At 40.8% G+C, this 25,853-nt stretch overlaps 1 protein-coding gene across 4 annotated transcripts in view; it reads left to right on the top strand.

Annotated features, from left to right (window-relative positions):
- The window catches only part of oxr1a (oxidation resistance 1a), a 158,617-nt gene that overhangs the window by 95,503 nt on the left and 37,261 nt on the right, over positions 1-25,853 (top strand). For all 4 annotated transcript variants that reach the window (XM_037073884.1, XM_037073886.1, XM_037073883.1 and 1 more), the window contains one exon: positions 17,077-17,159. In XM_037073884.1, coding sequence (XP_036929779.1) covers positions 17,077-17,159 — 83 coding nt within the window. The remainder of the gene's footprint in view (positions 1-17,076; positions 17,160-25,853) is intronic.

Genomic DNA, 25,853 nt, shown 5'->3' with positions numbered 1-25,853 from the left:
TGTTCGCTCATAAAGTAAGTTCATGTCCTCAGTGGTTGCACTTTGCTTGTCCAGTTGTGTTGTGAGGACAGGCTGCCCGCAACAACTGAGGCATTTCAAATATTTCACATCGGCAGGCAGTGCATGCTCAAACGGTCCAGCCAGTTTGTGAACAAGTATGTCCTCAAGGCTTTTCACATCGGGGAGTATCTCCATGTTAATGAAGATTGGATTTTTTTTTTTCTTTCCCCCTTTCTGCTTTGCCTCTCACACATAATTTAATATGAGACCCATCAGTGCCTCCTCTGACTTTGAATTAAAAGCGGAGAAATGTAGCACTGTTGAAATGAAAAGCAGAAACGGATCTGAGCTCTCGGCCACACGATCCGTCGAAATATCACACAGAATGCTTTGCACTATTAGATAACATTAATTGGTTGTTCTGGAAACACAAAGTTGCAGAGCGAGGGCACACTCTCGCCCTACTCTGGTTTAATGTACAGTGTTTTTGCAGCTTATGCAGAGTGATCAGGCTCCAGAGCTTGGTGGCAGGCAGGTTAATTGTTCGATCTAATTAGGACAAAGATTAATCAGATGCATGCTCTGCTGCTCTTGAAACGCCATGGATGGCAGGGTGGGTTCATTAACAGTCCCTGTGCCTCTCTCCTCCAGCGACAGAGTGGACCGTGGGGGCGGCTTGTGTCTGCAGGCTACTGCCCCACTCAGGGGAAAATAATGAGACTAACTAGACGTGGAGTCAGGTAGTGGAAGTGAGAAGATGATGTCGGAGATGAGGGTGGGCATGGAGGTAGTGTGAGTGAAGTAGTGGGCACTGCAATGTGTGACAGGCTGAACACTGACAGGACAAGTGGCCCTGTCCACACTTACCCAGGAAAAACAAGTTTGACACCTGTCTGATCATCACTCACTTGAGCAAATGTCTGGGCTCGAGATGCTTTGTGAGGAATGAGACAGCACTTTGTAAGTTTATATTATCGAGACACAGGCATTTGTCTGGTAAGTGAATCTTGTATTTAATCTGTGCTTTAAAACCCAGGGTTTATTGCTCACTTTCTGAATAGAGTTCTGTATTTTATTAATAATGTTTTTACCAGACAAAATATAAGAGTCCCATTCGCATGCTGTGTCTGAGACTTGAGTCACGGCTCAACGTACAATCACTTGCTAGCACAGGACCAAAATTCTCCACTCAAGTCGTGTCATGACACCTGAGGCAGATTCATCTGCTGAATTAAAAATGCAATATGCGGTTTAGGGCTGCAGTTATTAGATTCAGCAAGACAAATTCCTTGTTGGTGTATATACTTATTGGTAATAAATCTGTTTCTGATTCTGATTCTGATTAATTACAACCATTATCAATAAATCTGATCATTAATTTCTTCATTGATTGGATCTCAAAATATGTCACAATTTCCTAAAACCCAAGCTGCTGGTTTCAGATTGCTTGTTTGATAAGCCCTCAAGCCCTTTTTGATTTCACAGTGGGACAGCCCTGAGCTTTTACAGATTAATCAGGAAATCAGAAAGTTCAAGTTCACATGCGTGGTCAGTCGGAATGGGGAGTTTTAAACTGACGAGGGACCGATGCATAAAAAAGAGACAAAAGTAGAGATGTAGTTTTGCTTTTAGCTGCATGGAAAAAAATCACAGCTTCAAAATGACGAATTCTGACATCTATAATTGTTTTGCAAAGACTGTTTGGCATCCTCTGTGTAGTTGCTATTGTTAATATCTCACAGCTATCTGGGATATGTGTTTAGCTGGCATTTGCACTGAGATGAATGGACTTGCAAAGACTGAATTGAAACTCCTGCAGGCTTTCCTGCAAGGAGGCAAAAGTATAGACGACATAATAGAGAGATTAAAAAGGACCATCAGAGACACCGTGGAAGGCTTTCAGGTATCTACTGTTAACACAGAATTGCCACACCTTCTGTAGCCATTGAAAACACATGCTACGGCACAGCATGCTCCTGCAGATCATCCTCCAATCATACGGTTTGCTCTAATCAGCAGCTTATGACTCTTCCCTGGGTGTCCTGAGAGAGTGTCCTGGAATCTCATCCATAACACAATGGTATACTGTACTGCTTCAGGTTTCTAATGCAGAGTCAATATAATGTTCTCAAAGATTTAAGACCTGTGTATAAAATCTGTCATGGAGAGGGAAGAATTGGTAACAAAGAAAGAAGTCCACATCCAAAAGTGATGGCAGATATTATTTTAGGCCATACTTTACTACCAATCTTTTGTTTAACCAAGTCTTACAATTGACTCTATATTGAACTGAAAATGTGAATGTCACAGCTCTGTGCTGCAGCATCTGAGTATTGAGCAATATATATGATTGATCAGATTTTCCATTTGCTGTAATGCAGTAATTGTCAGGTAAAATTCCAGTAAATAACATTAACCAAATTATAGTTTAATGAAGCTTCTGAAATTAAAAAAAGAGATTGGTAAATTATTATTAGTATTATTATTATTATTATTATTATTATTATTATTATTAAGTTAGTTATCTTGTGTCCCCTCAGTTTTACTGTTCCAATGTGAATTTACTTCTGGACATGCTGTTAAAGTGGCCATAAGATCACATAAACTGACCGTGTGCCCATATATTATAAGCAGATGATTCACCAGTGCCACTGTGCATGGTTGTCCTCTTGACATTGATATACACTTATTTGTTACTGTTCACATTCAGCCCACGGCTGCACCAGCTCTGCTGAAATTATCAGGATGATTCAGAAAGTGCAATCTGCTGATGCTCTCAGCACTGTAATAGGTGATTTTAATCACCTTAATTTCCCAAAAGTCCTTGAGCAGTTTGTCTCAGTATGTCACTCGCTCTACGTGCCATATGTGATTCTCCTGGGATCTGTTATGACTCTGTCAAGGGAACATAAGTGGTAGGAGTCTCAGTGAGATCACCGGACCACAGCATCGTACACCTGCTCAGAGAACCTCATTCAGGGTCTGAACTAATGACTGCTCTTTGATTTTTCAAGGATCTTTGTCCACACAAACAGGCCTGTGTTTTTAAGAGTCAACAGTATCAATGATCACACTGACACTGTATCTTTCTCCAAGGACTTTGTCCCCAAAATGTTGACAGTCTGTCCCACTAACAGGGTGATGCATCTCCTGTAAGGAAAACTAGAGGTCAGTTTAGAGATGAAAACAAATCCATACTGAAATAGGGACCCAGAAGCTAAGCTTTGTAGCAACACATTTATGACTGCATGACAAGGAAGGAGAACTGACTGGAACAGATGACAAGACATATAACAGGGTGAGAGGTCTGAAAAGATTTAAATTAGACATGTGGCCAGTAAGCTTAGTAATGCTATACATGTTGTGATTGCCATTCCGAGATCAGCGAACAGCTTTTTCAACAGCAGATGTTTCAAAGAGGCCAGAGGATGAGTGCAAATGCTGAGTTAGAGCTGATGTTTGAGAGAAGGTAATTAAGACCTGTTCTGAGTGACTTAACTTCATCTTTAGCGTCTTCATCACTCCAGCTGAAAAGAGAACACAGCCACTGGATAGCTGCCGCCCTCATATTCGAGGACTCCACACCTGCGGTAGTAATTTTCCTTCAAAATGAATCTAATCAAAATTTTTTAAAAAACTGAATCCACAGACTTAAGAGGAGCATGCATATGACGTCAACTGGAGTTTTCTAAAGAGAACTTTTGAAGGTTGGATTTGGGTTTACAGCTTTTAAACTTCCTCACCATACTTTTTCTTCGCCTCTCTAAGCTGATGGACTTTTCTTGGCTCTGCTGGCTCTGGTAAACATGATGGACAAAGAAGCTTTTTCATTTGCTGATTGATATTAGAATTGCATCTTTTTATAATCTAGTCAGTGGGAAGCTAATATGAAGAGACATTTGATCAGCTGTACAGATGATTGTGTCATTCTGCAGCAGGAGGTCAGGGATCACATTATGAAAAACGTACTTCTCAAAGGCTCCCGAAAACTTTCCAAGACTTTTCGAGACGCGGCACACCAACAAAGACTAGTTGAGTCAATTGAGTAAAATAATGTGGGCTGAAAATAATCAGTTTAATTCTATAAAATATAATTCCTGCTCACGTTAACTTATCAAGAAATAAAACACTGTCTGGCTTGCCCAAACAAAACACAAATGTGTTTTTGCGAGGCACAACTGGGCTAAATGTTATCTGAGTTGATGTGTTGTGAGAACAACTTGTTCCATTCTCTATTGTCCTTATCAGCTGATTTTTCTGTATGTCCTCTGGGCACACAGTGGAAGGCCTTAACTTCAGTACGACAAGGCACTCATTAATCCACACTGCAGCTAAAATACTTCAGTCAAGCATAAATGATTGGTTTTGTAATGATTTGAGAAATCTTATTCTACAGTATTGACTCATTGTTTAGTGTTGCGGTCATATGCCACAGGTAGTCATTTTTTAATTATATGGTGTTGTTCTTTCTGTGTTATGCTTTATAATAGCAATTTAGTATATTTGAATGTGGCTCAGTGACTATGAACGAACTTTATTTTATGTTAAAGCAGGAGCAGGAGCACAGTTAGTCATCTTAGTTTTTATTGCTGATTATTGTATGAGGCTCTAAATGTAATTGCAGCATTTCTTGAGGTTTAAACTGTGCTGCAGATTATAATTTACATAATAATAAATTCTTGTTTGGAGAAGCCCTAAATACATTGGAAAATGTAATGATGATTATAGTGATTTCTTTGAGTGTATTATTATGATATACAGGTTTATGTGATGAATAGATTGATTCCCTGGTGTAACTGATATCGCTGTTTTGGTGTTGTTCCTTGAACAGTTAATGTTGCTGCAGGACCATCTTTTCAACTTATGAAACACTGTCCAAAGCCACACCTGGTGAGTCCGAGTCTGAAGACATAAGTGTGGCGAAAAGGGGCAGAAAAGCTGTTTTCATGAAGAATGGCAGCGCAAATTTGACAGAATAAGGTATCTCAGAGCAACGAATTCCATGAACTGCAAATTTTGCAGTCGATACCCGCAACATATGGGGAACACAAAATTTGAAGGTAATGCTGGCACTGCACAGTTAAACCATAACACATTGGTCAAACACAGTGCTAGTCTATGGCGTAACATATGCTGTGACCTGTACTCCAATGAAAATGCAACTCCACTGTCAATGCATTTATAAGGCAAGAGAGTGTTAATCAGTGTGCTGAGGAGGCCAAATTAATATTTTAGTTTAACACAGTCTTTTTTGTTGCCAAGGAAGAACTACTCTTTACCAAATATTACATACATTTAAAGTATTGGTTAATGGATGGGAAGGTTTTCAGTTAGGGGCCACTGTTTTCCTAGTAGAAATAGTTAATCTGGAGCCCTGCCCATTCACAACACAATTTTAGAATGAAACTGCTCCCGAGTGTATTTTTCCTATCTTTCTCCCAAGTTGCAAAGCTATGACATTACAAAAACTTGACTGGTCAGTTTCAGTGATGGTCCTGGAGCAACATCAATAATGATGTTCTAGGAACAACACCAATCAGGGGCTATCGGATATGTGTGTGATTGTCTACTGTGATACAAATATGCCCTGGTGGTTTTATTTTAGAAGCAAGAATCCATGACAATATAATACAATAATTACATGATTACATGGGAATAAATCCCAGTTTGTTTTTAATACATTTTTTTATTCTGTTGTTTTGTAATATCAAATTTTTTTGACAATACTTGGTAACAAGTAGAACTAAATTTAAAGGCCAACCTTTACAGTTGGCAGTCGAAAGGAAATACTGGGGCTGTTATGAATTGTAAAGTAAACACAGCTCTCAACACAGACTGGTCAAGGTGGGGCTGCTCTAGTGTCTGCAGAGAATAAGTGCCAATATGACAGATGGCAATGAGGTCAATGATCAGACTTTTCCCTGTGGTTTTTAATGCGTGGATCAACTCCTGAATGTGAAAGTTTACTGCTGAGGAAAATTTCACGGTTTTCTTTTTCTTTTCTTTTTTCTTACATCTTCCCCCTGTAAGCTTGCTGTATTGTGAGACTGTTTGTGAAATGAGTTTTGTTTTATTGTTAAAGAGAGAGACGGTTCATCAAGTTGTCAAGTCTTGCACCCCTGTGTGCGATTTAGTCATGCAGACGGATTTGAGGGGATGCTGTCTTCATTCTTTCCTCTTAATCTCAGCGGAAGTGTCTCACTAAACGGAAAGCAAGCTGTCTCTGGTGGTGATACAGACTCCAGTTTCTGGTTTGCCATTACAGACTGTGGTTAGATGGGAGGTGCACTTTGACGAGCATTTTACATTACTCACTCTGCTGATTGCTGTTATTTAATGCTGTAGTTGGAGATCTTTTCAGATATCTGTCTTGTAAGGAACTATCTTGCAATATAGTATAAAGTGTAATTACAATTTGAAGTCCAGCATTCAAATTGTACTTAATTATTTATCAGTGGACTGTATCAAATGTACATGCTATAGTTATGCAAAATGATCTTAATGTTTTAATGACATATTTTATTACATTATAAATGATTCCTTAAAGAAATGAGTCAACATTTTGGGGAAATTAAGTGTTACTTGTGAAGATGCGCACTCATGTACTCCGTTTTAACTCCATTATACGCCGTATCTACTACTAAAGTAGCCAGTGTTAAGAAAAAATTAATGTACTAAGTTGCTCTCCAAAAACTTATTAAATGCAACTGTTAATATTACAAGATGTATCAATATGTGACTGTTACACAGGTGTCGCCTACCTGCACCCAGTTCATTTGGCCCATACTGCCGGTTCAAATCTCGACTCCTGAACAGGACCCTTTGATTTTGGCTCAATAAGAAGATCTGATAATGCGGAGTTTGTGTTTCTCATAGCTGAGCTCATCACTTCTCCTGCTATTGATCGGAGCTGTAACCTGAGAGGTTAGTGTTGCTGACAAGATGGAGATTATCAGGGCTCCAAAGGGCGATTTAAACCATCAAAGATGCAATTTTGCGTCACAAAGGGCGACGACACAAGTGTTCTCATGCCAACCCTGCTCATTTCTTCAAACTGTTTTTCACCAAGTTTTCTCTTGAGGCAATTGAAAGGTTGTTTCATTGAGGGTGATTATATAATGATAATGAGTGGATGCTGGCTCTTCTACATATCATCGCACATGAGTTGAGCCACAGTGTTGCATTACTGTCATTGTAAAGATGAATCAGAAAGTTGTTGTGGAAGCTACCGCGAGTGTACATTATGTATATGCATCATCGCCATCGATCCAGCCAATGCAGCATTAGACCTCTGCCATACCATTCATCATGTCCCCCTTTACCTCTCCAACATACACACACACACACACACACACACACACACACACACCCTCCCACTCTTAACTTTGACTTGCAAAGATGTATTGCTCAAAGTGCAATAACCTCAACGCCAAAGGCTGAAGGAATCACAGGGTGATTAGCGAGGCAGGCATCTGAATGCATGAGGAGGAGGAGGATGAGATTCCGTTTTGAGCCGTTTTAACTGTGGATCAAAGTGCTTTTACCATACATTTTACTATGTTATAGTGAGCTACCAATGCAGTTTTGTCTTTGTTTATGCCATTGTATACATCAACAATTGTTGCCATAATCTCTCTCTAGTGAAAGTGAGAGAGTAGGCAGTAGGGCTTGAGTGAGGGCAGATTTTCCTCTAGTTCCACCGTTTGGGGAGAACCCTGCAAAACATGAAGTCAGATTTAAGTAGGTCCTTGTACTCACGTGTCATACAGACTCAAAGACATGTGAAAGAGTCACAAACAACCTTAAAAGGGTAGTGTTCATAATTTAAATTGAGTGCTGCCTGCTCAATTGGGAAAAGCTCTTTGTGAGGTCATTTTATATCCTGGGACCTTGCTGAAGTTTGAGATGACATCTAGAGTGCTGGGAGTAGAAGTATGAGCCTCTGAAATTAATAGATATCAGTCATCTGCATAGAGAGACAGCTTATGTAGCAAAGTTCCCCTGTGTAGGGGGAAGTATTGTGACATTATCTTGTTTGTACGAACTGCTGCCTGTGGCACTGAGTATAGCACTTTTATCCAGGAGATAAAAGATGGGCCAAATTCAAATTTCTCCAATACTGAAAAAAGATGGACATATTCAATACAATCAAAAGCTTTATGGGCATTGAGTGAAATAAGAGCTTCTGGTGCCTTGGTCATCTTGATGCATAAAAGAATTTTTAATAGCTAGCGTAAAATAATAAATGATTGTCTAACTGTGATAAAGCCTGACTGGTCTGTGTGAATTATTTAAGCATCATGGATTCCACTCCACCGGAAATCCGCTTAGTCAGTATTAAAAAAAAAAAAGTGTTGAGGTTCAACACACAGCCCTAGCCTGACATATTTACTCAACCAACCTACCCTAAACCTAATATAACAAAAACAGCAAATCTTCACGTTTATGGAGCTGAAAACAGGTTAGACTTTGTTATGATAAATGAAAATAATCACTTCATATTCCTGCTGAATTATTTTCTGTACTCAATTTCATCTCCTAATTGGCTGTATACTTGTGAACACAGTAACAAGAGCATCACATAACAGAAACTTGAACAGTGACTTGTGCAAAACACAATCATCATTTAAAAGCAACTTTAACAACTCAGTTTCAAGACATTATTTATATGATAAGACTATCACATTATTAATATAAATGTAATGAGAGCAACGAGTGGTAGCAGGGTAATTAATTAATTAATACTTAAATTAACAACCTCAGCAGCACAGCTTGTTATGGTGAATGTATCAGTATGATTACAGTGAGGCAGCTAAAGTGCTTCTCCTTTTCATCCTGAACAATACAGTTTTACCACAGGCTTAGACTACTACTGTATAATGCAGACAGGTTTGCCACTCTTATTTTTTAATAACACCTTTTCCCTTTAAGTCTGCACCAGGTTCGTCACTATGGAAACAGTAGTGTACACGCTGTCGGAATATTAATTAAAATGAGAGTGTGTTAGCATTAACAAACCTCAATAGCGAAAAGTGTCCGGCTTCAAATATTGAGAGTGTGGAAAGACAATCATCTTGCCGTGTAAAGAGTTTAGGCAACATTACCAGCGACACAACAGGAGTGTTATTAGCCATCATGGGGAGAGTGTTAATGAGAGGACAGGGCAGATCCAGCGCCTCCTGTTCTAGCATGGACGTGCCCACACACATACACACACACACAAAACTGCAGTTCAGCAAAGTTTCCCATAAAAGCTGAGTGGTGTATAGGTTGGTCCATGGAGGCTGGCAGTGTAATATAGAGCTGAGTGGTACTGAGAGTGTTGGCAAAGGGATGTTGCCTGTCACACTGTGTTCTCTGTGTTAAGTTGACAGCTCCACTAGAGCCATGTACTGTATATTCATTACAATGGAAAGACTACAGCTTATGCTAGCACTATAGCAAAGTTACACAGCAATAATGGCCTGTTTCTTAATACAGTGCTGTTGGCACTTCCCCTCTATTACGTGGTGTTCATAAGTCTTCTGAGACAATGGGACTGAGAAAGTTGACATTTGCTGTTGTTGGTATGATACATTCCCCTTCAGGAAACTTACAGTGAGAGAAGTAATTAGATGATCCATAAGTGTCATTACTTTTCTTCTGGTGAGAGACATTAAAGAATTAAAAAGTCTGAAGAAAAAACAGCCCAGCTTTATCAAATGTGATCCGGTCATTTAAGACTATAATAGCTCCTCTCTGTCTCATCATGGTGGCCCGTCTCCCTTAGCAGTTAGCCTATTAAACAATCGTGTACCTAATTTTTCTGAAGGCTTCATATTAGGCTTATTTTTAGGTTAATACTTTTATTTTGTGTGTTTCATAGAAAATATTTACACTCTTTAGTGTTGAAAGCATTTTTTTTTCATATTGTTCATTGCTGTAGCACCTCTTTTCACTCGTTTGCCTGAACGCTCTGTTTTGGAGCCTATAGTGGTGTCTCCATAGGGCCCCCCTCCTCCTGAAAAGCCCATTCTGCCTTGATTTGTTCATCTCCCACAGGCCTGAGCAGGCACCATCCACCGTGTTTCTGCACCTTTTCTGCTGGTGTTTTTGCAACCATGGGCATTGCAGAGGGTGGTGACTGTATAGTTGTGACGTGACAAAACTTACAGAAGCCAGCTCATTTGAAGGCACAGTTTCTGAATTAAGAAAAACATTGATTGGCCATTCTTATGCTTTCATGTTTTTGTATACACCTAGACCTGCTTTATAATAAAAAAAAAGACAGGAAAATCTTACTTTTTAAGATGTGGGGACCTCTAAATGTGTAATGTGACCTCTAAACTACATTAAAACTTTGCTTTTGGTCAGCATAACGCACTGTAGCTTCCAATACATAGTGGATATATTCATTTTGCACATGAGAGAAAAGGCCCATGAAACTTGTAGCTCCTCTTCTTTGCTGCAATACAGTTGTCATGTCCACCTATTAACTTGGTGTTGAGATAACACTAGCTTAGCTTTAAACCAGTTTATCACTGTGACCGTCAGCACTTTTTACTCCTGTTTTATTTGAGTAAGCATTTCAGTGCATATACTAGCTGATCAGTGCCTTTTTACAGACTCTTGACTTCAAGTCAGAAGTAACCACTTTCTGTGGCCCTCTTCATCCAACATGGTGCCTACTTGTCAGGATAAGAGCTTTCACAGTATTTCTTCTAACTATATTATATGTGTGTTCCTAAGAACAACAGTAACTAGATGCAAATTCTTGTAGCTGCATGATTTTGATGAACACAGAATGACCCATCCATTGCCCAACAAGGTGCAGACATCGCTACGTTTGAAATCAATTTTCTGACCCCTGCTTTGCTCTGCTCTCCGTCTTGTCAGCCTGTGTCACAACACATTTTGCTGTCAAGGCAGAAAACCAAACGGCAGAGCAATATTATTTGGGACTGTGAAACAGCCTTATCTCTTTACCTGACATTCATATTGGATTTCTGAGTTAACTAGCTAGCAAGCCTATTCTGATTTGAAAATGGCGTATGAACAGTGCTAGATGTTGCATGTATGCGTTGATGTCCGGAATTCCCGTAATGATGTGCTGTCATTCTGTTTGAGGAAATGTAGCAGCCAAAGTGCATGATACATAACTGCAGTTTCACATACAATAGGCTTGATAAAATAAGTCCAACTAATGAGTCAGTTTTATATTTGGTGATTTATAGGTTCCATTTGTATGCAAATCTCATTCTTTACTTGTCAAATACTTTTTTGCTTGCAGGTCAGGTAGGCTGCTGATACCAAAATGTCATTTATTGATGAGTTGGGAATAAGACTCAAAAGTGGACCTTTAAGGAAGTAGTCTATAAAAAATAGAAAACTTACAGCCTAGTTACAGCCTCATTGAGTTGCTAGCATGGCTGTCGACTCTAGTTCTTGTTGTTATTATTTGATAAACTTCAATTGATTATTAGAAGCCTCTCTTATAACAGTATATGTAATTTTATATCCCAGTAGACCACCAGATCAGTCTGTTTTAGCAAATCCAGCCAAATAAAAGCTAGGCAAATGAATATACTTCACATTGATGAAAATATGTAAATCCAGTGTTAATTCATTAGCAGCATTACCTGCAATTGTCCAATACGCTGTAGGTGGTAATCAGTGGTCATTTTCTGAATGTCAGCTTATCAATACTTCAGATAATCTTTTAAAACTAAAATGAACAGTATGATTCAAAATCTCTCAACAGTGACCACAGAATTGACTCAACAACTATTGACAAAGTTTTCAGAAACACTAACTATTGTAAGCCTCAGAAAATTCAAAGATGGTGTTACAGTATTTCTAGCTTATTGCATTATATTTCACAGGTATTTCTGTTACTGTGGCCTGTCTATGTACAACACACTGCTGTTCTCTGTCCGCCCTCCCTCACAAACTTTTGAGGACAGTCTCCAGTTCGTTAACTAGTCCTGCACAGCACCTGCTCAGTGTGGCTGTAGTGCAGGGCTCTTGCCTCCCCTGCTGTTTAGGGCTTTTCTAAAAATAACATCTGGGGAGGGCTGTATTGCCAGCAGGCAGGGAAAACAAGGGAGCAGAGGGAAATTGGCTGCTTGTGTATTCTATCAGACCATAAGGGAATGTTAGTCAGATAGTTGTTGACTCTCCTATTCCCTGCCTGCTTCAGTTTGTCATAGCTGTGCATAAAGCAAGGGGGAACTATATATTTAGCAGCCATGATTCATTCTCAACAGATTGCACGGGTACAGAACACATCATGTTTATAGAGTTAAATACAGTAGCATTTGCATTTAGCTCGAGAATCGTCCAGATTTCGTCCATGTCTTGGCAGGTTTTGGATTTGTTACAAATTCCCAAAGGTGTTCATGGTATCTGTGTGTTTTTAATGAAGGCACATTTCATTGTTTTTCTTTTCTATGGATATCCATCAGCAGATATAAAAGAATGACTGGAGCTTTGCCCTTCCCAAGCTTTTCATAGTGATGTCCTTGAATGGAATTGTCAGTGTTTCACTGCACAATACTTTATGAATAAGCCATTCCTTTTTGAAGGACAGAGGGAGAAAACCTATGAATGCATACATTTTGAAAGACATTTTTGCCCATATCTCTGAATAAAAGAAATAACAGAATTTTTAATTATCTTTTCAATAGTTCTTTGTCCTCGAGACACCTCATTTCAGAAATATGTCACTCAGCAGGGTGTTTATCACAGTTTTCATTTCACAGAACCACACAGAGACATTAAACCATGGAGATGCAGAGATTCAAGATCACATACACTCTAATTATGATTATTTGTAGTGGGTGTTAAACAAGAGCAAAAATCGTCGCCCTGATACCCACTGTGCTCCTGTCTTGTCCAGGGTTGTGTGGTTTTAAGGCAGTATGGTGGACCATTGTCACGCATTTTTTGTTAAGTTGCTCAGATAGGCATGACTTCTTGTGACCGTTTACATCCCCGATTGGTGAGAGGAAGCCTCTGTTTTTCCCGACACTCAGCAGCTCTTTTCCATGTCTGAGGGAGTCGCATTGCTTCTCTCACAGTTGACCCACTGTAATTGTAATTCAGCTCATTAATGAGCCAAGTAAAACGTTCTTTATGGGAAACGACAACAGTAAAATAGCTTATGTTGTGGCAACTGTTGTCTTACTTGGTTGAACAACAAATTAGATAACTAGCGACCTCAGCTCACCTCTGTCAGAAAATTTTCCCACTGTGCTGCTCAGCCGAGATAACTGGGTTTACTTTATCTAGATTGGCATTGGCCACAGGCCCTGTTTCTTCACGCCTTTCCCCATGCAGCCTCTGCATCTCCAGATTCTGCCATTTTGAGCATGTTGTATCACGCTGTCTCAATGCATGACGTGTAATGTGTTGCTGCCATGGTAAAGAAACAGAGTCTGTGTGTTAGAAGAGGAAAGAAAATCAAACTGAAATACTATCGGTTAGTATTCTGACGGTAAAAGCATCCTTGACTAAAAATCAAAATTCCAATACATCACTGGATGCGGATGGATCACATGTAACAAACAGGCTGTGATTTGTGGACTTACGATGTAGCTTCCCTCTAAAGAAGCGGGGCTTATTTAGAGACAACAGATGCTCCTGGTTGCCTGTGGAGTGGGATGAAACTAGAGCCTTTGTTACTGAAGATGCCCTGGTGCTGAGCTCCGCTGTGTGTCTGGAGTGTGAATAAAATGCCCATATCTTGTGCCACCATCCATGGTGAGGTTTAATTTTAGACCAATCACCGGCTCATGTGCAAACACCCCTGCAGCTGCTAATGCATATCTGTTGTTCTCTTTTGCTCTCCGTCACTCTCTCCTGCTCCTCTCATTCTGTATTGTTTGGAGTCTGATCTTGTGTTGAACCTGACTGTGCTCAGCCTGTGCCAGTTTAGTGTTTACAGATGTGTAGAAGTATGTTAAGCCACAAGAATAAAACAAAACACTGCACAAATCTTTATAGTCTTTGCAACCCTGCTGCTAACAAAGCAGATCGACACCTCCGCTGTTTACTTACTGCATCAGGTTACATGCAGTCTGCCAGACTGCCATGACCTGCAATTAAGCAGAGACACAGTGGATTATATTTCATAACAGGAAAACATGGAATCACAGTTGCAATGTGTTGCCTTTTAAAATAGCGACCAAAACGCGATCCTCCACAATCCACAGGCCGGGTTTGTGTTCTCCCGCTGAAATCATCTTTCCAAGGTTTTCATTTGGATGCTGAATAATTGATTTGGCACACGCCCACAGTTTGTGCAGCCATTGTGTTGTTTTTCAATACAACTCCTTTTCCAAGGTTTTCATAGTGCTATAGGTTATTTTATATCCTAACCACTGCTGGGCAGTGCTGGCAAAATGAAATATCACCATAATTCTGAGAGAATGCCTCCACATTGAATAAAATACAAATTATCTGGAGATGATTATTGGTCTTTTTCAATGATGATATACACAAAGAATTTTGAGAAAGTATTACTAGTAATGCAGATGACCAAATAAACAGGGACGTTAATTGTTGGATTTGTACTCTGATCTGTTCCCAACTTGGGGATCTAAGGGCTCAGCCAGCACTGAAACAGCATAGATCTGCTACACAGAATTTTACTTACTATTATAGACTTTTCTTAATTCTTGGGTTTTAGTTTGGGTTTTAGTTTAGCTTTTAGTTTCACCTTTTTGGGCCACAAAATCATCACTCACAGAACAAGCTGAGAAGGGAAAAGAATGCAGTAGAGGTCCTCAAAAAGATGGAGCTGATCCAAGAAAACCCAAGCACAGTCATACATAATTCCAATAAACCTGATGATAATGAGACCAGATCCAAACTGCAGTTGACCTGAACAGAGGGAACCAAAACTACAGACGGCAGTATGATAAGCTATTAATCATAAAGCATCTAGGACTGGAAAGAGCATCAGTATGATGATTATTATTTTATATGCTTCAAAGACTAACTGATAGAGAGAATGCTTTTTTTCACCTCCTGCACCAGCAGTAAAACCCTTTGTAGCCAACCATGCAACATTTAGAGAGAACATGATCATTTTTTTAACCAATTTAACCAGGGCTGTACCAAATGGTTCTGAAGTTTAAAGACTTAATTCATATGTGGGCATTTTAACCATAAGTCATCAGTTGTCTTCGCTTGATAGCTGGGCCTCATTCCCTGGTTGTTTAATACTGACGCTGGCTGGAACAAAGCAGCTAACTCACAATTTTTGGTATTTTTGGAATTAGACTAAACAATCGCTTACCTTTTAACAGGATGCCCAAGCAACAAACTAACAACAATGACAAAAAATCTACTTCCGCTCCAACGCTGTCATAATAATTGACTTAGGAATCATGTTTTTTATCTGTATTCACTGGGTCGTCAGCTCCATTTTGTACTTTATTATACATATATGTATTATACTTTATTTTTATTTTTGGGCAATGATTAAATATATGAAACTTATTTCAGCATCCTCAATAGAATCTTTAATATGACGTGTAAATCAATACAATAATGTAAAAGCATAAATCCTTTACATAGGCCACTGATTTTTATTTAAATATTTTCCCCTGCAGTGCTTATGAGCTGATAGTATTATAAACAAAGCCTTAGAACATATGTAGTCTCATTTGACAACATCAGTATGATATCCATAGATTGCCTGCATTTTATGAAAAGTAGACGAGAGGAATCGCAGATTATCACTGATATTTACACCTGAGGCAGCTCTGATTTCCCCTCCCCTCTCACTTTCAGCCAGGCTGTCCTGAGCCCCAGAAATAGCAGCACTGGTGTATGACTCATGTTTTGAGCTATCTGAGAGGCCTGATGAGAAAAACACAAATAAAGGGACTGATGAGTCATGTGCAACACCGACAAAAGAAAGACATTTAAGTGAGGCTTCTCGGGGCACTGGGTCAACTTATGTCCAGCATAAATCCTTCATCAAAGCTCCCCGAAACCTCTTCAGTCAGTACCATTCTTGACCCTCACACCCTATGTTTCCAATCAACACTGCCTTGCACATTATTCCACAAATCCATATGTCCTTGTTCTCATAAGTCAGAGACCAGAGTCAGCCCCTACTCTAGATCCTCTCCATTCCCAAGAGTCCCCTTCCAGTTTCTTTTATCTCCCATCCGATCCTTTGCTTCTGTCTTTCATCAACTTGCTTCAATATTCCATCCCCCATCTTGCCTTCATCTCCATGCTTTCTCTCAACCTCATTCTACCCCCCAGCTTCAGAATGTGCTTCCTTGCATAGATTTCTGTCACCATCAACCCTACATTAATTTGTCCTGTGTATGCCCAAAACCAGCCATGTCTTGTATACCTCTGCCTTCTACCCTGTCTTGTACCCATACAAGTTGTAGTAGTACCTACCAGCTTTATCAGCGCTTTTCACAGAAAGAAGAAAATCTGGATTATTCTTTTTAAAATGCCTACACACCTAAACAAAGCTACAACTAAAGTTCTGAACCTCTACCCTATCTTCAGTTACCACATCCCTAAACTACATCCTAAACTACATGCTCAACCTACATTTAGCAATAAACCCTCCCTTCTCCTCCATCCACCGTCTGGTTCAGCCCCCACTTTCCTTCTTCTCCATCTCCAGTGTTAGCGCCCCCCTCTTCCCAGCTGAATCCATCTTCTCCTCTCAGGCTCCCATCCAGAGCGGCAGTACCCTGATGGAGGTCGGCCTGATCTCCGTCTGCTGTGAAAGGCAACGGGGAGGAAGGCAAGGTGAACTGGTTTCAGCGGCTGTCACTGCACCGCACGGCAGGCGAGGAGGAAGAAGAAAGAGAGAGAGGACAGTGTGATAGAGGGAGAGCGAGGGCAGGGGGGTAGAAGCAGAGCGAGAAGGAGAGAGAGGGAGGAGAGAGAGAGAGAAAGTGGTCCGGCGCTCACAGCTCACATCGCTGGCTGGCTGGCTGGCTCGCTCACTGTTGACGAATGAGCTGTCTACCCACGGGGCTGGGAAACGGCAGCTTGTGACAAGCTGGGGAGAGAGGAACATGAATGTAATGCGTACCTTGCCTCGCTTGCTTTCAGATACCGGGCAGAAGAAGACTCCAGAGAAGAAGGATGGGAGGCGCATGTCGTTCCAGAGACCCAAAGGGACCATTGAATATTCTGTGAGTAAAGCACAAGCAACTCTGCTCTTTCTGTGTTAATGTCGCTGTGTGCTTTTGACGCTTTTCTGCTCCAGTGCTGCTGCTGCTTCTGCTTCTATGTGTGTGTCTGCTGCTGCTGGTGGTTTCTGTAGCTCTGACTAGCTCCTGTAATATTCTTGCTGTAGCCGTTGTGTTTGTGTGTTGTGAAGGCACCGTGTCTGACCATGCTTGGTAGCTCATTAGTGAGGGGAGAGGCATTTTGTGGATTTTGCCAGTGTAACACGTGTACCTCATTCTCAATCTGTTTACATAAAGGGGACTGTGTTTGTGTAGACCGACGTGCGGGGTAGCTGATAGAAAGCTCATGGAAACAGTGTACCCTCTGTTAAAGAGTCCCTGTGTAGCAGCACAACACTCAGCTCCATTTTGCATGTTGATGTATAGAAAGGAGACAGTAACTGTAGCAGCTCCGTATGTATCCCTCCAGCTGGCTCGGAGCAGGACAGACGAGCAGGAGCGCTGGCAGGATGTGTATTTGTTTTTCCATTCGTTCTCTTTGCCACCTATCGGAGAGCATTCCAACACAGAGCTTGCAGTGCTTGCGAATGACCTTCCAACTGCGTTGTCATTTCTATTGATTTAGCTGTTGTGTAGAAGAAGGGGAGGGAGGGTGAGGCGATTGAGAGAGAGTGAGAGGGAGAGAGAGAGAGAGAGAGAGAGAGAGAGGGTGAGGGTGAGTTAGCGAGAGAGGGCTCTGGTTCCCTGGCGTGATCTGAAAATGGAGCCTGTCTCTGCTTTTGCCTGGTTGTGTTCTTCAAATGACCCTCAAATCCAGCTGCAGTCGGACTGCTTTTCCCTGCCTCTCTCTCTGCGTGGCAACAGTGAGGAGTGGGATTGCTGTGGCTCTGCTCCGGCTGTCTGCCTGTCTGCTGAAAGGAGAGGAGGAGATGAAGAGAGGAAGGAGAGAGGAAAGGGGGGGGGGGGGCCTCTCTGTGGTCTCTCGCTGACATTCCAGTCTCTTCCCCCAAACTCCGTGTTTTTTTTTCCCAGATTTCTGGCAATTGTTTTGCAAAAATGTGAGTTTCTGCAGGTTTTGCTCCTGGCCCCAGGAGCTGCTGTAGCTTTCGCTGTGATTGGATCCCTTTCCCCCCATCTCCAACACCTCAGCAACACAAACGCCACCTCCACATCCTCCGCCTCCCCAACCTGTCAGTCATCCAAGACTTTCTGATTGACAAGGCCCTTGTTTATCTTGCTGATGTTTGACCAACCTAAACCTCAACAACAGGATATTTGTCAGACCCCAAGCACTGTGCCATGGCCCTGATATGAGCAGAAGGGCCACAACAAGTCAGCAAGATGGACAGAAATGCCTGTGGTAAAGAAAATAGGGAGAAATTTAATGTTTAGCTTGGGGGGAAAAAGATTCATATCTCAATCACACAGCATATCAATCAATGTTCTTGTCAGCCATCGCTCTTTCCTCCTTTTTGCCCCCCACCCCCCACTAGATTGCAGCTACTGTGATGGATGTATTGAGCACTGCCGATAATTGTGTCCTGTAGTCTGACATGCTGCAGCGGCACGTAGCGACGAGGTTTAGGGCCACAGAGAGCATTTAAGGCGGTATAACCATGCCTCCCCTACACTGTGACAGACACATGGTCACCAGTGTCCCAGTGATTGAGAAGCAGCTTTATCTTAAACTCATCTCCCGCACCGGGGGGACAGCAGACGATGTTTCCTTATTTCGCTCTCCGGCAGATAAGTTTATCATCTATTGCCTGGCGCCCACAGGAAAAGGGAGGGTTTCCTCTTATTCTGCCTTATCAATACAGTCTGTCTCCCTCACCCCTCTACATCACAAACAGGGTTCTTTCTCTGACCATTTTTCTTTTTTTTTTTTTTGGTGTTGAGAAATAACCTGAGCAGCTGCAACCCATCTGCCTAGACACTGATAATGCCAGTCCATTCAGCCAAGTCCAGCTATTGGCTGACCTGATCCAATTAAAAAAAAAAATGTTTGACGTGTGTGGGAACAACAGAGATAGATGAGGAGACAGAAAGACGTAGATAGAGGCAAAGAGCAGCACAGAGGTGACTCCCTCTTCTCAATGACTGGATGAGAGGATGGCCAGTCAAAGTCAAACTAAAAGAAGAGCTGAGAGAGAGTAGGCAGCAAATGTCTGTCTCCAGACGCACCAGCTTTATCACACCGTGGACATAGATGCTCGATTTTGGATGCTATTTTGGATTTTGCCCAAACTCCAGGGACCCATGGGATGTCTTGACTAGCAAATAGCTACAAATAGCTTTAAAGGAAAATTCTGGTTTATTACTTTACTTTATTAACTTTGGTGTTAGCTTTGGAAACTGAGGGAAGACACGCACCTATTTTTGGCTGCAGAAATACATCAAAAGAAGCATGGGAAAGCCTTACAACTCGTCATTTCAGTTTAATTCCTTTGGTCATCATTTCCATTGGTAATGCAAATTACATACTCTCTAAGGTCATTTTGATTGATCTTGTGAAATGGTGAAATCGCTACAAGGAGATCAGACTGGGGAAGAAACACAAGCAGTCAGATGGTTCTAGAAAGGTTACAGGTTAGGAAGGTTATTTTGGGGTGAAACCAAAATCATATCCAAAAGATAATTCTTCACTACACAGGAGCTCACATTTATGGGTAGGTTGAACCAGGATGTTGGTTTCTTAACTGAAATGGACGTTCACAGCAGGCGGTCTATGTGATATCACCGTGTTGGTGTTGTTACTATAACATCATAATTATTGTTGTTCTAGGACGATCGTTTCCACTGACCAGTCGTGTTGTTTTGATGTCTGTAACACCATGATGCTCAAGGACCATCATTAAAACTGACCAAGAAGCAACAGAGCCTGCACTTGGAACCAGCCATTGCAATTGATTGGGCTCTCAGGACTCTCACCTTGGTGACAGAGGCTTAAGACCTGTCTGATCAGAGCATCATAGTAGCACAGGGATTGTAAGACACTAGTGATGACTACATCCCCATTTAATTAATTACCTGGTCATCTCTCTATAGCTTGCAGTCAAATGGAGGCATAGGTTCCCCCAAATGTATAGCAAGATTTTTTCATTGTTCGTAGTTTAGTTTTGTCATAACCAGAAGCAACCATGGCCCAAACTACAAAGGTAACATCCACGTTGTGATATTAACCGAACTTTTTTTAATGTTGAGTCATGTTGAATTTTTTTGGCCCGAACCTTCCAGCCCACACTCTGTTTCAGTCTATTGCAGTGCACTCAGTAAAAACTGGCACAGCAAAGCTCTTATTACATTTTGTATAGTGACACTAGAGAGCAGTTTTTGGGGGAAGGACTGTCTGGATTCCAGTTTGCAGGCCTAAGGAGGAGGTTGTTAGCATTCACGATGTTGTTTACTCTTGCCAGCAACATGATCAGTCAGATTATTATATGTTATTGGTATTATAAACTGTTTTCTAGTGGCCTGTGGTAAACCAGTAGTCATAAAAATGTGCATTCGCTTTACAACATTTGAATATTTGGACATGTGAGCATCATGGCTCTAGGGATGGCAATGTTGGTCAGTCAGTCAACTGGTGGGTCCAGATTGAAATATCTCATCATTGTATGCAGTGCTAATTAGCAAATGTTGATGAACATGATAAACACATGTACCTACCTCTCAAATGTTAGTATTGTCATTTTGAGCATGTTAGCATTAGCGTTTGGCTAACAAACACTGCTTTGCCCAGGTTCAGCCTCACAGAGTTGCTAGAATGGCAGTAGACTTTGTTCTTTTCTTTTTGTAAAAAAGGCAAATCTATCATTGTCAAGCCTTGTCAAAACACAGCAAGGCATCGAGGAAGTTCCTCAGTGAAAGTGTCTGAAAATGACAATGAGTGATTTGAATTGGCAACTATCTGATTGAAGGATGAATTAACAAGACTATAATTCTGAGCAAGCATCCCGGGCCAGCTTTCTGTACTTGACAGTTTTTGATACTTATTACTGCAGGCTTGATCCAGTCTGTAACAAAACAATAGTGAGGGTTAATACCCAACTGCCAACATGTTTGCATACACTTAATCTTCAGTTGTATAAATGCCACTGTACTGTATTTGATCTACAGTAAGCGCCAGATCCAGTGTCATGAATCCACCAGATCTGGATAAGGTAAAAGGCTAGTAGAGCCAAGGTCTGGCAGTCGCACCAGACTGTAGGTTGAATGGATTTCTGCAGGCTTAAAGGAAGCATGGCAGGCATTGGGGAACTTGTGGACGTTAGATGAGTCATACGCCACACCAGGTGTGGGGGCATGTGCGAGACACATCCTTCAGCAGCAGTCTTAACTCTGCACCCTCCTGACAATCAGTCACTCTGTTTACTTTATTCACTGTTGGGCACGAGAGGAGAACCCTCTGTTAAATCTCTTTCTCAGCTCCCTGTCTGTGCGGAGAAGAACACGTCAATGGATGATGAAGGAAAGATGGGACTGGAGGGGTGTGTGGTGGGCAATGGGTAATGGATGTGGAGAAGATGGAACCTGATGGATGGGTGGCCTGATGTACAAAACAGCGGACATGACCCAGATGTCAGCATCTCACTATCTTACCTTTCATTCTTATTTGAACATGCTACAAGCTAGGGCCTGTATTGATAATGATTGGCTCAGTTGTACTGCCATTTTTGGTGTGGTGACACCTCCAGTCAAATCAAACATTAGCCAGCTTTCGAGCCAGAGTGTGCAATGTTACAGTGACACTATAAAAAAACAAACCTTCCCATCGCAACAACCGCCCTGGAACATACCATCCCCAAAAAAAGAAAGGCAGAATCAAAGCTGTCAGCTGGCCTCTCATTTTTAGATTTTATAAACAGGATTAACATTTTTGTTGTTATTCAGCCAAACTTGAAAACACTTTGGTTGTGATCTGGTAAACATACATCATAAAATCGCTCAGTCTTTATTCTTTACCAAATATTTTAGAGAATTAACTTGTCATTATTGCCATGTTAGTCAGAAATTCATCACTGAAAATGGTTACCTAGTAAAGCTTTGAATGTAGTGAAAATGAGTTGATTATGATTTATGAGTAACCTACTTCTGTTTGTCTGATATGTAATAAAAAACAGTTTTGAAGAAACATTTTTTTCATTGTCTAATATAATATATCAAATAATTCTTCTCCAGTCATTTGAATCCAGTCAGCAGATATACAACTTATACTGTATCGATTTTTTCCCCTCTCATTGAATAAATAGAAGTACTGACCCCCTCCCAGAAATAGGTGTCGGAAGTAGGAAGTAGGAGGTCGAAGCCTGGCACAAGAGATTCATCAGAGCTTGAAAGTGAGACAGCAAACTTGTTAGGTGTCACCTTAAAAAGGACAGAATAATGGGAATTTCTCCCCCGTCACTTATAGCGGGTCTAAATTTAGGCCTGCAAACGATCAGCAAGGGTGTAGTTGCACACAAGAGACATGCCATTACGATAGTAACGACAAAGTCACCATGGCAACTGTCATGCTAAACCCTGGCTTCACCCTTCATTATAAAATGAGGAGCAATAGCTGCTTTGATAGAGCATTATGGGTGATTAAACCTTACACTGATGAGCTTTATTTCCGGTTTGATGACGATACATGGATTCATTGGGTTGTTATGGTGTCTCTTTTACTCTTCTATCTTTTTAATGTTTTGGGGATTTTTTTGTTTTGTTTTTTTTTTCCAGTTTTTCTCTCTGTGACTCATTTCCGCATTTTTCATTGAGAAGCTGAGGCAGTCTAAGTGCGGGAACAGGTCCTACATAAAACTGTAGCTTAGCCAACATCTGTTAAAGGTTACCAATAGACACCTTTCTGCTTAATAATCTGACCAAGGAGCTGAAGCTATGAGATTGCATCTTCTTCCCTTGGTTGACCTTTTGCAGTCATAGATTTGCTCTCATGTTCCATACTTAATGTTCTTACCAAGATGCCAACAGTCTCTTTAATGGAGCTATTAGTCTTTGGCTGTCCGGCCTGACCACCTTTGTTGAATCTGTGCCTCCTCTTCTGTTCAACAAGGTGACCATTAGCTAGGTGTCAGTCACTCTCAGTATGGCTGCCACGGCCTTCGTCTACCCTTCTTCTCGAAAGGACAGATGTCACCCAAAGAGGAAGGAGCTTAATTATTCATCCCCAGTTTGAGATGAATAATGGGTATTATTGATTCAAAGGATAAGAAGATAGGGTTCACCTGTCATTAGTGGCTATGATCCTGATTGTGATAACTCCTTCTCTTACCCTCCCTTCCTCGTTCTGCTGTCAATGTGTCAATAACAGGTCTTTATCAGTGGGTCACATTTGCATGTCCTCTGCCACTTAATTGAGTTAGAGACGGCTCCTCTTACAGTACAATCAATTGCTGCACGTCATGTGTCATTTCAGAGGTGCCTTGGTGGTTCTGTGACGTATGAAGTTAGCTGCGTTGCGAATATTACTTGTCTATGTGGGGCAAGTGATTAACGATGCTTAAAAGGCAAACTTGAATCATACTATTATTACACCACATTAGGTGCCAAGACCAGCCCACCACCTGGCCTTGCCAGTGTTTACCTCTTTGAACACCAGATATTTTTACCCATATTGATTGGCTGAGCTCTTGATACAGGAACAACCAGAGCAGCTATTTGATACTACAGCCAGCAGCTTTCATAGGTTTGGCGAAGCTTTCAAATATCTGGTTTGTAGAGGAAAAAGCAGAGGTTTCTTCTGCATAAGCCAAATACTTGACCTCTCATCACAGAATGAAACCACACAAAACAGTGTTCTTGCTCTAAATGTCCTGTAGACCTGAAAGTCCTATAGGCTGGCTTTGTGCTGAGCAGCACAGGAGCTATAAAGCTAAAAATAAGTAGTTCATGGATGAGACAGTAGCAAATAGCACCCAGGGAGAATCGATGCTCTGTGCTGAAGCCGCCTAGACGAAGGGCTCTGACACTGTAGGAGCCCTTCTGATTATTAACTCTTTTCATGTTCCATACTTTGAGGTCTATCTTAACAAACCACCACACAAACACAAATGCTGAACAAGGGACTGTAAATAATGATCTAATAGCTAATAAGATGGGATAGCTGATTGTATATGACACACAACAGGAGTAATTTTGCATGGTCAGGCTTACTTTGAGCTTGGTATCCTGCTTTTGTATCCTAACTATGTTGTTAATACAGAGCAACTGCGTGTTTGTGCTCGTCATCGTAGAGTCATGGATACTTTGCCACTCTGGGTCTGATCTCTGTGACATCCGCCATCCTCTTTGAGACAGGATATTTATCAATCGGACGTGCCGTTGTCTGAATGAACAGTATGATTCCCTCTACAGACCTGATGAGATGACAAATCATGGAAGACCTTGATACTGTCGTAAGATGTCTAAGAGCAGTTGTTAATAACACAGTTAAGAGGAGATGTTTGAGATGGGACACATAACTGTCACCTCGTCCTCCTTATGTCTTGTTTGTGGTTTTGCCTCAGTGATTTCTTTTATTCACTAAGGTGAAAGGCACCAAGGTGTTTCTTAGTTTCTGTTGTCACACTTCCTTGTCTTTAGACCATATTAACTTGAATTGACTAGCTCAAATTCAGACAAATCTAAGATCAGAGAGTGTTGATTCTTAACTTTTTTGGATATGAACTTTACATGAAACATGGATAATCTGCATCAGTGTTGTTCAGCTTTGAATTTTCAACATCTTAGTTACCCTTAGTACTTCACAGCAGAAACAAGCATGTTCACAGCCTGGCACAAAAGAAAAAAAGTTTTTTATTTTATAGCTAATTTCCCTGTTCAGGACAACTGTACAGGGTTGATTGTTTTTATACCTCAGTCATTTTATTTACTTTAAGGCTTAATGTTACGTATAATTAAGGCAGCTAGCTTACTGGTAGCTGTCTAGCTATTTAGCAACCAGGGTGATGTCACAGAGGCTATGTCCATATTTTATACCATCTATGGGATGAACCCATTTTGATTTGCTGGATTTGGCCTCTAAGTCTGATCAACAGTAACAGTAACAGTAACACCTTTGTAGTGTCTATACATATAACACACACTACACACATACGGTAATATGTATCTTCTAATTATTACAATCTATAATTTATGCCATCCATGTTTTATCAGTTTATCCTCATGATATCGACCATGGTATCAATATTTTTTCACGTTGAATACAGTTAGGTATGAAACATTGTGTCTCGATAACATGTCAGTATCTTTCTCTCGGAGTATATTTGATATAATGCATTTAGTGGGATATTTTAAGAACCTGATCATAACATGCAGCTTGAATGCATCTTTGTGCAGTAAGTGCAGCTATATTATATTGTTGATGGTAACCCTGATTATTGATCTCGACAGCATGTAATATAATTTGCGCACAGGGTTAAAATGGGTAACCAGCTGTAAACTAGCATGTACTGTTGAACCTAATCTATATGAGTTTCTTCGATCAATGAAAGGCCTACAGTGACACCTGGAACACACATTTTGGTTTCTCAATCCCTCCTCTATTGAATTGAATGGTCTGATGAACAAGCAGTGAAAATGTGAAGCTATCAAATAGCATTTTTGAAATATGAGGGATGTCATCTAAATTGATTTGTTGTCAGAAAATGATCAAATAAATGTGTGAATCATTGTAATTTTTTCCCTTGTTAGTTG

Source organism: Acanthopagrus latus, chromosome 17 (genome assembly GCF_904848185.1).
Source record: "Acanthopagrus latus isolate v.2019 chromosome 17, fAcaLat1.1, whole genome shotgun sequence".
NCBI lineage: Eukaryota > Metazoa > Chordata > Actinopteri > Spariformes > Sparidae > Acanthopagrus > Acanthopagrus latus.
Note: the sequence above shows the minus strand (reverse complement) of the source record. Positions and strands in the feature narration are given on the sequence as shown.